The sequence below is a fragment of the Microsporum canis genome, genomic scaffold (assembly GCF_000151145.1).
Source record: "Microsporum canis CBS 113480 supercont1.1 genomic scaffold, whole genome shotgun sequence".
Lineage (NCBI taxonomy): Eukaryota > Fungi > Ascomycota > Eurotiomycetes > Onygenales > Arthrodermataceae > Microsporum > Microsporum canis.
In genome coordinates this window covers 2,721,345-2,736,331 of record NW_003299169.1, presented here as the reverse complement: position 1 = coordinate 2,736,331, position 14,987 = coordinate 2,721,345, and the positions used below count along the sequence as shown (strand labels likewise).

The 14,987-nt window shown below is 46.4% G+C and overlaps 4 protein-coding genes across 4 annotated transcripts; 1 reads left to right on the top strand and 3 right to left on the bottom strand.

The window, feature by feature from the left end:
• Positions 1-30: 30 nt before the first annotated feature.
• Positions 31-1,166, bottom strand: MCYG_00998 (conserved hypothetical protein; the record flags this gene model as incomplete). The annotated part of the gene is made up of 4 exons (XM_002850848.1): positions 31-299; positions 359-714; positions 770-1,008; positions 1,062-1,166. The coding sequence occupies 4 exons, from the start codon at positions 1,164-1,166 to the stop codon at positions 31-33; spliced, it is 969 nt and encodes a 322-aa protein (XP_002850894.1).
• A 674-nt stretch (positions 1,167-1,840) lies between these two features.
• On the bottom strand, positions 1,841-3,322 carry MCYG_00997 (aromatic amino acid aminotransferase; the record flags this gene model as incomplete). Its single annotated transcript, XM_002850847.1, has 1 exon — positions 1,841-3,322. One exon carries the CDS (start codon positions 3,320-3,322, stop codon positions 1,841-1,843), a length of 1,482 nt encoding a protein of 493 aa, XP_002850893.1.
• A 1,267-nt stretch (positions 3,323-4,589) lies between these two features.
• On the bottom strand, positions 4,590-5,602 carry MCYG_00996 (phytanoyl-CoA dioxygenase; the record flags this gene model as incomplete). Its single annotated transcript, XM_002850846.1, has 2 exons — positions 4,590-4,882; positions 4,939-5,602. 2 exons carry the CDS (start codon positions 5,600-5,602, stop codon positions 4,590-4,592), a joined length of 957 nt encoding a protein of 318 aa, XP_002850892.1.
• Positions 5,603-7,055: 1,453 nt separating this feature from the next.
• MCYG_00995 (polyketide synthase) lies at positions 7,056-14,681 on the top strand (the record flags this gene model as incomplete). Its single annotated transcript, XM_002850845.1, has 2 exons — positions 7,056-9,509; positions 9,555-14,681. The coding sequence occupies 2 exons, from the start codon at positions 7,056-7,058 to the stop codon at positions 14,679-14,681; spliced, it is 7,581 nt and encodes a 2,526-aa protein (XP_002850891.1).
• Positions 14,682-14,987: the final 306 nt, after the last annotated feature.

Below are 14,987 nucleotides of genomic sequence, written 5' to 3'. Positions count from 1 at the left end.
TCAACCCTTAGTCTTCACTGCTGACAAGTTCTATGGCTTTGTGCTCTGCTTCATTTTCCAGCCTGCTGTAAGGAATTCTTCAATATCTGTTATTTGAACCTCGGGAAAAAGTGCTGCAAGACTCTTTCCAGGTAAGTCATGCGCATTGCTCAGCATTGAAAGCATGACCTGAAGCTCAACTTCGTGGAACAATTCACCCTTAGCAGGATCATCAAACACTGCCTCGTTAGAAGGTAACGGGGTGATCTGACCCTTATGAATTGATTCTACAGGATCGTATGTGACATTGAAATCTTTTCCTATCGGCAATGTTAGAAATTTGAATATACCGATATAACTGAATTGTAAGCCAAGGTACCTGTAACTTTCTTAAGAAGATTTTCAAGGTCCTTTACCTGCAGCTTGTTTGATGCTGCAAGGGTTTCACGTGGCCAGTCTTTGGCCGGAAGTCCTATTAAACACTCTATATATGCTGCCAGGTCTGTTGAGTGCGTAAGTACAAGTGGTTGTGATCCGTCGCCAGGAAAGACACATCGCTCGTGGTCTATGTCGACGAATACCCAGAATGGGCTAATATATGTTGGCTTAGGATTATGAGGCATAGTTAGATGATCGAGGAAGATCCCAACCCTAATAAGGGTCCAAGTCAACTGTGGATGTCGTAAGAGCTCTTCCTCAGCCTCAATTTGAAAGTTGGTAAACAAGTCAGAACCACTGTACATCACAAGTCAGTTGTGCGGTAGTAAGAAAATACCTGAAGAGAACTCACGGAATTGGAGCATGAAAATCAATGTAGTATTCACTGGGGATAAATTTGGTCACTGTTCCTGATTGAGCAGCAGCTTGAATCAGATTTATCTGAGATCGTGCAACATTTTCATCAGATAAAAGCAAGGCCGATACAACGACTTCAACGTTGTTATCTTGCAGAATACTCTTCATCTGCTCGACATTGTTATAGTCGACAGCAAAACGGCTTGGTTCGTTAGATGGCGCGGCTGCTGCCGCCTAGAGTAATATTAACCGCAGTTTCATTAGAAAAATAGTATTAGCAAACTCACAGTTCTTGATAGCACTATGGCTGTGTGTCTACCTGACTTCGCAATAGCATCTAAAACGGTACGACCGACACCTCCAGTACCGCCAGCAACGGCGACAACAACCATTGTGTGGCCAAGAAAAGGAATATCGTATGGCTTTACTAAGTGAATTTTTTTATAAATTACTGAACATTTAACAGCACAATCAGTTTATTCATATAATTTAGCTGCCGGGCTCTCTGGGATACCAGGACACCTGCCATGTACATACCATGTCGTACAATAAATGCAAAGTTACGGACTGTACTGTGTACATATAAACAACTGTGGATCCCAGCGGCCTGGGCAACCATACATGTATGTGCATATGTATGTATGTACATTTGTAGTAAAGTCATGTACTTCATATATAAATACTCCGTAGTACATTCATTAGTTAAAAGGTGACAGGGGAAGCGGCTATCTCCGGGAATATCGGGTAATTAGTTAACGTTAAACTTGAACAAGGTTATAACCTTATCTTTAACTCTAATAACTAGCTTGAACGGAGTATGGAGTACATAGTATACATAGATAACTAGCCACTTCTCAAAATGCCAATTGAGCTCCTATTCGTCGATTGAGATAGCTAGGATTAACTGCCACTATTATGAGCCTGGCACCTTGATGGACTTTCCCCACTGTTCACTTATATAAAATGACTAATGAAGAGGATACCAATTAATTCCAGGCAGTTATGTTTTTGCTTTGCATATTTGTTAAGCATGGTTTGATTGGCAATTATCTATCCAGCCGCTTTGTTATGGCCTCGGCAACCTAAATTCGTCTCTGACAGCTTTACTGAGCTGCTTAACTCCTTGTTCGAGGTCATCCTGTGAGGCCGTAGAAACAAACGTCATCCTGAAAAACACCTTATCCACATGCTTTTCAACATTGAACCAGCTTCCCCTTGCAACAATAACCCCGTTACTCTCAGCTCGCTCATAAATCCTATCCTCAACATCAAGGCACTGAACTGTCCACATCTCTGTGTAGTCAGGGTGCCTCTCTAAATCTATAGTAATCCACAAGAACATTCCGTGTGATGGTGTCGTCCATGTACATATCCCAGTAGGTAGATGCTTCGCGCATGCAGCAATCATAATATCCCTCCTTGACCTATACTCCCTTGACAAGTGGTTTAACCAGTTAGCAAAGCCTTCTTGACCCCAGTTCTCAACAAGCAGTTTGTATAGCATAACTTGTGAAGGCCCACTGGGTGATGCAGGCCCTACTTCAACCAAGTTTGCAAAAATATCGACTATTTGACTGCTAGCTGTTAGCCACCCACAGCGGAGGCCAGGAGCAAGAATTTTTGAGGTAGATTCCACACGGATAACTCGGCCAGATTTGTCTAAAGATAAATATGATGTTGGTAATGATTTCCGCAGTTTGTCAAACAATGAGAAAGGGGGATAAATATCCAGTAATGCAGAGGATTCATTCAGTCGTAAGAAAAAGTATGGGTCATCTTCAATGATTAATAAATCATGCCGCTCAGCAACTCGGTAGATTGCTGCTTTTCGCGCTGTGGGTTGGGTTATGCCTGTTGGATTGTGCCCAGACGGAATAGTATATAGAATAAAAGGCTTGCGACCCCGTGACATGTCCCAGTTACGTAGCTTATTATCCAAATCATCTGGTAGTAGACCGTCCTCATCCATTTCGATAGCCTGAATTTTGAGACCCTGAGCTCTCGATGCCATAAGCGTACCGGTGTATGTAGAGATTTCAGTCAAGATCCAGTCACCCCTGTTGCAGAACATGCGTAAGGCTAAGTCTATAGCAGATGTCGACCCACATGTAAGAGTTGTGTCCCAGTCCTGATAGGGGGGATTGTGAATAAGACGAGTATTCTCCCGGAAACAAGCTACCAATTGACTCCAGCCTGATGGCTCAGCATAGTTTAAGGCAGAAGAAAGGTCAAATGCTGCCTCCCCCTTTGTGCATGTCATGGCATTTGTTGGGTTCGACTCCTTTGTCCCGGTCATAGTCATGGATTGCCACGGGTAAAATAGTGAAGCTGGTCTTCCGACCCCAAGTGGGATTGTTTCCGACGGGGTGACTGTTTTAACGGAGTCTTTTAGAGGCGATGCACCTTGTGATAGGCTCTCCTCACTCAGTCGATGATCCCATCTATTTGCCAGTCTCTTGGAGTTGCCGAAGTGCGTTGGCCGAAGATTGACGGCATCCCTAACTTCATCCAACACAACTTCATGCGCCTTTTCGCATTCGAGGTGCATGATGACCGAAACATATACTGATCGTAAAGACACTAGGAATCGAAATATCCGGGTAACTCAGTAATTAGCTAGAGTACCGAGGGTTCTTGTGAAAGTTTCCCGTTACGATATCATCGACATATATGCTTCATCAACTCAGAGAGTACACCCCAAACTTCTATGCTTCTTGGTCAACGAATGGTTGGAAATCGTGTCAAATTGGGAGGTTAAACTGTCCCCGCAGTCCTCACGACGCTGGAGATAGTTGTTATGTTGAGCCGGCACTTAGATCATGTCCAGAAAACAAAATAAACATGGGTCCAAATTGAATGGATGGAAACGGAGGGATGAGTAATTGCTCACAATAAACTGGACTGCCGGGACCTTTTAATACTCGGATAATGAGCTGTAGTAAACATCCCTGAGGGTATGCAAGGCTCTCCACTCAATTTCTAGCCATATTTTGCTATATCACTGAAATCCCGCCCCCCAAGGAAAGTTTCCCTGTAAATACGACATTAAACAGGGTTGGACAAGTCTTGCATATGCGCCTCAAACACAGCCGGTGATCTTGCTCACCTAAAGGGTCTCCTCCCCTCATTAGAACCAATTATTAACATCGTGGCAATCGGAATAAGTGTATCACCAAAGGTGGCTACCTGAAAGAATGGCAAACAACAGGATTTAGCATCTGGTTAGCTACTTTTTAAACTTAGAAAGGGTAACTAACCACAAAGCCAATGATATATAACTACGTAATTGTGCAGAGACTGCTAATTATCTGAAATCTGTCAATCTCCTTGTGCTCGACTGAAAAGTAAATTGATGTGTTCGAATTATAGCTATATATATATAGCTAAGTAAATGGTTAACCAATCGATCTGAAATTAAGTGCAGTTGACCATGTCTAATTCGCTCATAAACATAAATGCCCAACGAAGGCATGTCAATATTCGGTCAAGGTTGGTTAGAGGCGGACGATGAACAACAAGCGTGGGGCAGAGCAGTGGTGGATATAGATAGTATACTTTATTCACATGTATACGGTTAATGATACATGATTCAATGGTCGAAAGGCCCTCCTATTCGATCTCAAAAATTGAGGAAAAACTAGTTGCGTAGTCGACGTCATATTGAAGTGTTTTCTTAGTCGAGAATTACTTCATCAAACGCTACCCAAGTTTCTTACCCATCTACTTGTAAAATGGACATTTGAATGCATCCGTTAGATTTTAATATATGCCATAAATAGTTAATATTGGATTTTAAGGGAGGGCGGAAATTTCCACTATTTGAACATCTTCTCATAAATAGCAGCAAGATCTTTCGCAGGGTCATCATTTTCAACCATTCCTAACCAAGTGCCTGCTGGCTTCTTGAATCCAAGCAGAGTTTGTAGCTTTGGACTCATCTTTAGGACTTTGCTTCGAGGATTACACAAGAATTGGTTCTCCTCCTGACGTAGAGTTCCTCGGCAAAAGACGAGATTCATAATCTTACGAACCTCGCCTGGAATAGTATTGTATCCAGCACCATGAGCCATGGTACTGAGGAAAATGAAAGCCGAGCCTCTCTCCATCTCTGAATGCCATGTTAGTCCCGAAAAACAATGGGGATTTATAACATATTAGCCTTACCAAGGAATGAAACTTCTTCAGGCTTGCCACGCCTGTCGTGCTCCCACTTGTGAGAACCTAGAATGACCATCGTACCGCCATTTTCACGGGTGATCCTGGTTCCTGCCAAAAAGCAACTGAAACCGTCTACTTCATTAATCTTCATGTCGGGACGGTGTTTACTGGAAAAAATCATGTCGTCCCTGTGTAGTGCCTGGCGGGGAGAGCCATGACCAACGTGGAAACCCATGGAAATACTCAGTAATGGGTCAACGACAAGCTCTTCAGTGTGTCCCTCAAAAACTGCCGGATATCTCTCCTCCAAAATTACTTTGAGGAGCTTCTCTATAGTCTCATTCGAGTCAAGGATGTTGGCGAGGGTATCTGACTTCGAGATCAAGCCAGGAATAACGAGGGTCTTCTTTCCAATGAAGTTATCATATGAATCATTATCGACAATGGGCTTTGTATGAGGTTCAAGCTCCTTATCAATCTGGTCCAACGTTTCCAATGAAACAAAATCAGTCAGAATAACACCTCCATCTCGCTCGAGGTTCTCAAGAATCTCCTCTAGAGAAGAAGTAGCAGGAATTTTGGTGATAGCTCTCGCTGGTTGGTAGGAAGCATCAATCGGAGAAAGTAAACGAGTAGCAGAATACTTCTCGTCCTTAGCAGCTTGCCCCATTGTTTCCTCTGCCAACATAGGATGAATAGATGACTGGGAAGGCGAAATCTGAGATGATGATTGAAGCGTCACGGAAAGAAATGGCCGACAAGGTGGGGGAGATAGGCAGTCGAGTGATGATAGTCAACATGATCAATTCAAGAGTAGATATATATTTAGGTATCGGAACCTTGTAGAACCAAGGATGGCGTGGTTCACACCCCACGCGCTCAAGATACGGGCGGACGGGTAGAAATTGCCTTGTCATCAATGTAAGCAAGGGTTAAGAGACAAGGGAACTTGGTGACTTGAATCCTTTAGACGATCTGCAGGCCCCAGCTAACAACCTGCAGGCGAGTTTAAAAACCGCCTAACCACTTATCTTTTGGCGATCGACTTTTTCCGTAGTGCAGCAACCGCCTTATCTCCGGGATACCCAAAATGCAGTCCCGATACTAAACCAAAATACGGCCCGGAAGTGCATCCAAATGTATGCGACTCCGGCAGATGTTCGCTGGCAGAAGACATAGATATCATACTCCTGAAACAGGGCATAGTTTGTTGGAAAGGAGTAATTAGGGTCAGGGGTAGAAATAAGTATTCGGGGACGGGAACGGGATGACATGGGGATGAACTGGATAGATGCATCAGTTAAAACTTATTCGGAACTAGTTTCCTCTGCTTCGAGATGATGCGACGGAGCGTAGTGTACGCTACACCTTGAAAGACGCATGCATATACCTCTGCATGCATAATCACAAGAAATTGACCACGAAACTTCCAGCAAGTAGCTTTACCTTTGTATGAACGTAGGGGCCTGCGTATATAACTGTTTATTATTATTACCCGTCGGTTCCATACTATGTAGCGATATCAAACTTTTGGCCCCTTGGGCATTATTTGGCGAAAAAGCTTCGGCCCTTTCTGGACCTGACGGATCGTGTTCCTATACGGAGCTACGGGCAAGGGGATGGTTGAAATGATAATGTGTATCTTAGTGTTGAATGAGTGAGTGAGCATATGGCGGTCACCTAGTGGTGGATTGCCTTGCGTTGGCATTTTTCTGCGGGATAATGAGCTTGCAGAAAGCCTACCTGGAATCGACACGATATGGCCAATGCTCTATAATGGTAAATCTGAGTCCTCTGGTATCTCCGGATGCAGCAATCAATTTTTTGGCCGCCCTTGCCTTGAAGTCAAAGTAGCAAGGTCCTCGGTTAATGTCGATTTTTGTACCCCTTCGGGAACGATATCCCATGTGGGCACGCCCAGTCAATCAAACAAGACGCAAAGCCACTCCGATAACGCTTCTCATCTACTTCATACAAGTCACCTTATTCTATTTTTGTGTTATATATCAATTTCACCTAGGGTCAACATATGAAAATAGACACACCAAACAAAGAATACTCACTGTTAAAAACCCCAACTGATCTCTTAATTAACATCTCTTCTTTTCCTCGCCTTCTTCGAGATGTCTAGCCAAATAAAGACGAATGGTATCTCGGACCGAGACTACCACAGTCTCATTAACAAATTTAATGCCGCAGAAGATAGCTCATTGCTGGGCGGCCGCTTAGACCAGTTATTTGAGAAAATTGTTGATAGTTTTCCTAATAACACTGCCCTCATTCACAGGGAAACATCGATATCATTTAGCGAACTCAATGCGTCCGCAAATGTACTCGCTCGAGGCCTCATAAAGCGAGGTTTAAAGCATGGTGATGTGGTCGGCCTTGCCGTATCACGGTCCATTGACCTAATCACGGTCATATTGGCTGTTCTCAAGCTAGGCGCAGCATACGTTCCTATCGACCCATTATTCCCCGCAGAACGCATCAACCAAATGGTTAGCGATGCTAGTCCTAAGCTTATCCTTCTTAGTGGCACTCCGAGCAAGGGCCTGGCGAGCTGGATAGATCTATGCATGAGTGTCGACGAGGCAAGAGAACATTCAATCACTGATGTGTCTAACATCGAAGCTGAGATCCAACCTCACGACCTGTCATATGTAATCTATACATCTGGTTCCACTGGGAGGCCAAAAGGCGTCGAAATCAGTCATGGTGCGGCCGCTAATTTCCTCAGCTCGCTACGGAAGTATGAGCCAGGTTGCAACGAGCATGATATATTGCTTGCAATCACGACAATATCTTTTGATATGTCAGCCTTAGAACTGCTGCTGCCCCTTGTTTCTGGTACCACAATGGTCATTGCAGATACCACGGCAGTTAAGGACCCACGCGAGCTCCTCGGGTTGATAAAGCGCCATCGGGTCACCATTTTGCAAGCCACACCCGCAACGTGGACAATGCTCCTTGAATCTGGATGGAACGGGAATCCACGACTTTCCAAGATTATCTGCGGTGGTGAACCACTCACTCGCCAGCTAGCAGACCGCCTGCTTGCGTCTGCTGATTCGGTATGGAATGTGTATGGCCCCTCTGAGACGACCTATGGAAGCGTTGGAAGAGTCGGTGAGGGTGACATCGTCGTTGGTAACCCTGTCGTTAACGGACGAATCTACGTCCTCGACGACAACCTGTCTCCTGCGCCCATCGGCCACGAGGGCGAGATATATATCGGCGGCGGCAGCGTCTCGAACGGATATCGCAACAACGTCGAGCTTACACGCGCGCGCTTCCTCGCCAACCCTTTTCACGGCGGAAGGTTTTTCCGTACCGGGGACCTCGGCCGGTTTCTTGCGCCAGGAAAACTCCAAGTCGTCGGCCGCATTGATGGAGTGGTCAAGATCCGCGGCCACCGTATCGACGTTGGCGACATCGAAGCGGTTCTGGTTGACCACGCGAGCATATCTGCGGCAGTTGTTATTAGCCACGATGATCGTCTTGTTGCTTACTGCGTTCTGGATAAGGCCCTTAGCGGCACAGTTTCACTTGATACCCTCTTACGGCCATGGGTTGCTGACCGCCTGCCAAACTACATGTTGCCGGCATTCTTCGTGCAAATGGATGTTCTACCGCTGTCACCTAACGAGAAAGTCAACCGTAAGGCACTTCCTAATCCGATAGAGGCTATTCAGAGCCAGGCTTCGAAGCAGCCTACCTCCGAGTTGGAGCAGCAATTGCTGGCCATTTGGTCCGATATCCTTGGCCACAATCGAATTGGCATAGAAGATAACTTCTTCAACTTGGGCGGTGATTCTGTGCGCGTTATCCGTATGCAAGCAGTATTAGAGAGACTGCTGCACCGGCCTATACCAACACCAAAACTCTTTGAGCACTACACGATAAAGACATTGGCCGCATATCTGGCTGATATGGGTAAGGAAAACGGCAAATGTGAATCTCAGGTAGCAGGCCACGGACTCACTAGTAGTAATGAAGATATTGCTGTGATTTCTATGGCTTGCCGATTACCCGGTGGTGTGACGACGCCAGAGGATTTCTGGCAGCTGCTGCAAAGTGGTAGAGACGCAGTAATTGATGTGCCCAAGGACCGTTGGGATGCTGATAAGATTTACGACACCAATCCTGATGTTGATGGCACGTCATACTGTCGCCGAGGTGGCTTTCTGGACTCCATTTACTCATATGATGCATCATTTTTCGGAATATCTCCCCGTGAGGCACGGGCAATGGACCCGGCACAGAATCTAATGCTGGAGCTATGCTGGGAAGGTTTTGAACGAGCTGGCTATACTAAAAAACAGCTGCGTGGGAGCACAACGGGTGTCTTTATTGGTGTCAGCAGTAATGGAACAACAAGTAATATACCACCTGACCTCAAGGGCTACTCTATTACAGGAAGTGCTAGCGCCACCATATCCGGCCGCCTGTCGTATATTCTTGGCCTGGAAGGCCCGTCTCTAGTAGTTGATACGGCCTGTTCCTCATCTTTAGTAGCCACTCACCTGGCCTGCAATGCTTTACGCCACGGCGAGTGCGACATGGCCCTAGTTGGCGGTGTAAGCCTTCTGCTCAACCCAGGTATACATATTGAATTTAGCAAGCTCCGCGGCCTTTCGACGGATGGCCACTGTAGAGCTTTCTCAGATGACACGGATGGAACGGGGTTTAGCGAAGGTGCCACTGTTATGGTTCTAAAGCGCCTATCTGATGCTCAGCGCGACGGTGATCATGTCTGTGCAGTGCTACGCGGTACTGCAGTTATGCATGGCGGATACAGCGCTGGTCTAACCGTTCCTAGCGGCCCCGGCCAAGTAAAACTAATCCGAACTGCTTTAGGCCGGGTTGCCATGGAACCAAGTGATATTGACTATATTGAGGCACACGGTACTGCCACCAAGCTCGGCGACCCTATTGAAGCAACTGCGTTGGCCGAAGTCTTTGGAGTTGGACGTTCTATATCACATCCTCTACGGCTAGGTTCCGCCAAATCGAACATTGGACATACTCAAGCCGCAGCTGGCCTCGCAGGCTTGTTAAAGGTAGTTTTATCCATGCAAAACAATGTTCTACCTAAAACCCTACACATAAGCAAACCTACCAGAAAGGTGGACTGGGAGAGTGCCAACATAGAATTGGTCCTTACCAACCAACCCTGGCTACCTAGTGATAGCCGACCTCGCCGGGCTGGTGTGAGCGCATTTGGGATTGGTGGTACAAACGCTCATGTCATCGTTGAAGAGTCACCTAGGCCCATCTTGAAAAAAGGTGGCTACGCCACACCTCTCGCGCTCCCTGTTGCCATCCCATTTCTACTGTCAGGTCATAGTGATTTTGCACTTAGGGCGCAGGCTGAAAAGCTTCGGTTACATGTTGGGAGCGGCATTGGAAAGGATAATTGTCTCAGTGATATCGCCTACTCTCTAGCTACCGCTCGTACACACTTTCAGCGGAGGGTGGTGGTGGTTGCAAGTGATAAGGCACAATTGCTAGGAGAACTAGCATCTGTAAGCTCCGGATCTGGCAAGTTTCTCAATGGGAACGAAGTCGGTAAGGCAAGTGTGGGAATCCTTTTTACCGGACAAGGCAGTCAGCGATTAGGGATGGGCAAGGATCTATATGCTGTTTATCCTGTTTTCAGAAATATTCTGGACAATATTGCAGCTTTGTTCTCCGGCCTGGAGTCACCCCTCCTTGATATCATGTGGGCTGAGCCCGGGAGTACCAATGCTTCTTTGCTAAACCGTACCGATTTTACCCAAGCTGCATTATTTGCTCTTGAGGTCTCTCTCTGGGGATTGTGGCAGAGCTGGGGCGTGCATCCTGACTATATTCTGGGGCACAGCGTGGGAGAAATTGTAGCAGCTCATGTTGCAGGTGTTCTAAGTTTACCCGATGCCTGTCAGCTGGTAATGATGCGCGGGCGCTTGATGCAGGCCTTACCTAGTCAGGGTAAGATGGCATCAATAGAAGCAAGCAGTATTGAGGTCGAAACCACAATCAAAGAACTGGGACAGAGTGATAAGGTTGAAATAGGGGCCTATAACACACCTTCACAGGTTGTTATATCTGGAGATTCCGAGGCTGTTGATGCTGTGGCAGTCCATATGGCCAAGTTGGGCCGCAAGACCAAGGTACTCGGCACTAGCCACGCTTTCCATTCATCTCACATGGATGACATGCTCGATAATTTCAGGGCTGTAGCCCAAAACCTCCAATTCAACCCACCAAAGATACCCATTATCAGCAGCATGACCGGTGAACTAGCAAAGGTTGGTGAGCTTCAACAAGCGGAGTATTGGGTTCAACAGGCCCGCAATGCTGTTAGATTTAGTGACGCTTTCCAAGAGCTTGCTAAGCAGGGTGCTAACGTCTTCCTGGAGCTTGGGCCTAGCCCAACGCTTTGTGGTCTGGGTGCATCATGTCTTACCGACACTTCTCAAGTGAACACTGCCCTTTGGCTTCCCTCTTTGCGGCCAGACGTGGATGCAATTTCAGTTATCCAAAACAGCATCAATGAGTTGCACACCCGACATGTAGCGATTGACTGGTCAGAATTCTTTAAGCCTTTTGGTTGCCAAAGAGTGGGTCTCCCTACTTACGCCTTCCAGCGAGAGAGTTTCCAGCCCGCAGAAGTACCCAATTTGTTTGGTAACCTCTCACGGAGCTGTGATACCCCCGGAGCTATCAATGATGTTGAAAGTATGATGTTCGAAATAAATTGGCGTCCAGTTAGCACAAACAAATCCCAAACTCGCGGTACGTGGGGTCTTCTCTATCCTTCCAATGAAACTGCATGGATGAAAATGGCCCAAAATGCCTTATCAAACACGGGCGTTAAGCTAGTTCCTGTTACGAAACCACAGGAGGCTAAGCAGCTCGACGGTGTGCTCTCCCTATGGGATTCTAATGCGGATGTTATTCAAATGGCACACAGCTTCACAGCAACAGCCCTGGCTCATCTACAGGAAGTAAGCAAGACTGGGTTTGCGGCGCCAGTGGTTTGGGTCACCCGCCATGCCGTTGGTGCAGGCACTAATGACCAGCCAACTGGGATCGGGGCCGGGCCGCTGTGGGGCTTGATGCGGACAACAAGAAGCGAGCACCCAGAGTTACGCCTTCACTTGATTGATATTGGTGACGATACTAGCTTCGATGCTCTTGGCATGGCATTGATGCTGGATAACCAGGCAGAAATTGCTATCCGTAAGGGACAGCTGCTTGTGCCTCATTTGGAGCGCGCTACCATGCTCCCAACGCCAGTTGGCCAACCATTGCTTCGAACTGATGGGGCGGTTTTGGTTACCGGAGGTCTTGGTGATCTTGGAGGCCGTGTGTCCCGCAGACTGGTAAGTTGTCACGGAGTCCGTGACGTAGTTATCATGTCACGACATGGCATGGAGTCTCTCAATGCTGGTACATTTGTGGCTGAGCTTGGTAAATTGGGCGCCAAGGTTACCATAATCGGCGGTGATGTCGCAGATCTTGATAGCCTCAAGTCTGTTATGAAGTTATTTACAGCCGATAGACCATTACGGGGTGTAATCCATGCCGCTGGGGTAGTTGACTCGGGCATTTTGTCTTCTTTGACGCCCCAGAAATGTTCCACGACTTTCGCGCCAAAGGTAGACGGCCTATGGAATCTACACGAACTAACCAAGGATATGGATTTAGACGTCTTTATGATGTTTTCGTCTATTTCTGGTATCATGGGCTTGCCAGGTCTAGGAAATTATGCTGCTGCTAATTCATTTATTGATGTTCTCGCTCACCTTCGACGCGCTCAGGGCCTACCTGCCACCTCAGTGGCATATGGTGTCTGGGGCGGAGACGGTATGGCAACCACTCTTCTCTCAACAACTCGTGCCCATCTTTCACAACTTGGACTGGGCTTTCTCTCACCAGAAGACGGTTTGAAACTATTCGAACAGGCAGTTCACCAGGGCCGTACGCTCACCGTTGCCGCTGTCCTCGACTTGGAGCGGCTAAGGTCATATTACGAAGAACAGGGTGGTGTACCATCCTTCCTATGCTCAATTTTAGGACAAAATAAGGCCAAATATTCGGTTGATACAGCCACCAACTTGCGCAATATGTTGATCGACTCTGCTCCTGAGCAGCATGGAAGCATCATGTTGCGCACGGTTCAAGGTACCATAGCCAAGGCTTTAGGGTATACCCGAATGGACGATATAGACGCGAGCCAACCTCTGAAAGAACTGGGAGTTGATTCCTTAACTGCAGTTTTAGTGCGTAACCATCTAGCGACATTGACTGGCATGGTGCTACCACCCAACATTGCTCTTCTTCGCCCGAATCTGATAGCACTTAGTGAATTTCTGCTATCCCAGTTACAAAATGACATTGGAATTGACTCATACTGCGCGCCAAAAGTTAACGATATTCCAAAAGCTGACGGTGCTCCAAGTTCGAATGGTGCGCCAAAAGCCAACGGTGTACCAAAGACTAACGGCGTATCCAAAATCAATGGTGTGTCTAAGGCTAATGGCGAGACAAAGGCTAATGGCACAGTACCAAATAATATAGCAACTGCTTCTTACGTTGATATGGCAGCCATCAATAGAGGTGTCCTTGACCCGCGATTCCATTTTGAAAACATAATAAAACACCCAACTACGTGTTTCAATGCCCCTTCGAGTGTTTTCGTGACAGGACCAACAGGCTTTGTTGGTGCATTCATGGTATACGAGTTTCTTAAAAGGAGTATCTCTGTGTACTGTCTGGTGCGTGCTAGCAGTCCCAATCTGGCACAAGAACGGGTGATCAAAACCCTGAGAAAATACAGTCTTTGGAAGCCCGAGTATGAGCCACTGCTGAACTCGGTGGCCGGTGATCTCTCCCAGCCACTTCTCGGCCTTCATGAAGATGTTTTCAATGATATAGCCAATCGAGCTGATGCTATACTTCATTCTGGGGCTCTCGTCGATTGGATGCGTCCATTGGAAGACTATATTGGCCCCAATATCCTTGGTACTCACGAAATCCTGCGCCTTGCCTCTCGTGGTCGTGGAAAGGCAGTACATTTTATATCCACCATCTCCACACTACCTATTCACGTAGGTTACGGCCTCACTGAACTTGACGGAGAATATGGCTATGGTACCTCCAAATATCTTGCCGAAAAGATGATTGTGGCAGCTCGTTTCCGTGGAGCCGCAGCATCGTCCTATCGTCTACCCTTTGTCGCTGCCTCAGCCACCAACGGTCGTTTCCGACTCGATCGCGGTGACTTTTTAAATAATCTTATTACTGGAAGTCTAGATTTGGGCGCTTTTCCTTCCCTAAATTCTAGCCTATCTAGTGTCCTTCCTGTCGATTATTTGTGCAATACCATTGCAACTATTATGACCGAGGATCAGGGGCGAATTGGGGAGGACTATGACTTTATTAACCCGCATGCACCTACATTTGATCACTTCTTCGGGATTATGGGCGTCGCTAGCGGTAATAAAGTGACTATTCCCTTCAGTGATTGGCATCGTCGAGCACTAGAGTATGCTATAGCGCATCCGAAAGGTTCATTAGCCCGCATTACTACTATTCTCGATGGCTATACCGATGAAACTGCTGGTGCTTTAATGAAAGGGAGTCCTATTGGCAAACATGTCCTTGGATTGGACATTTATCCCGTTCCGTTGATGGATGAGGGATACGTACATAAGTACTTAAACTGCATTACTGCTGCGAAGGAAGAAAATGGACATGAGTAAAGCTCAAGAATAGGGTGGCAAACTAGGCTACTACGCATACTTCGCATACTTCGGTTAATTGGATTTAGATGATAATGGTACCTTCCACTTGCGTTGATTCCCTTACAAATTACAATTTCTGTTTAACATCATTACATAGGCATGTTACTTATCCTAGTTATAGTAAATTTACACATAGTTCTTTGTAAAATATAAGGATCACAGGCTTAGGATTGAATTTAGACTCATAACTAGTAGATTTATTGTCTTATCTTGGGAAAGGAACAATTGCATGTTAGATTCATATATTTATTGTAACCTCCAAAA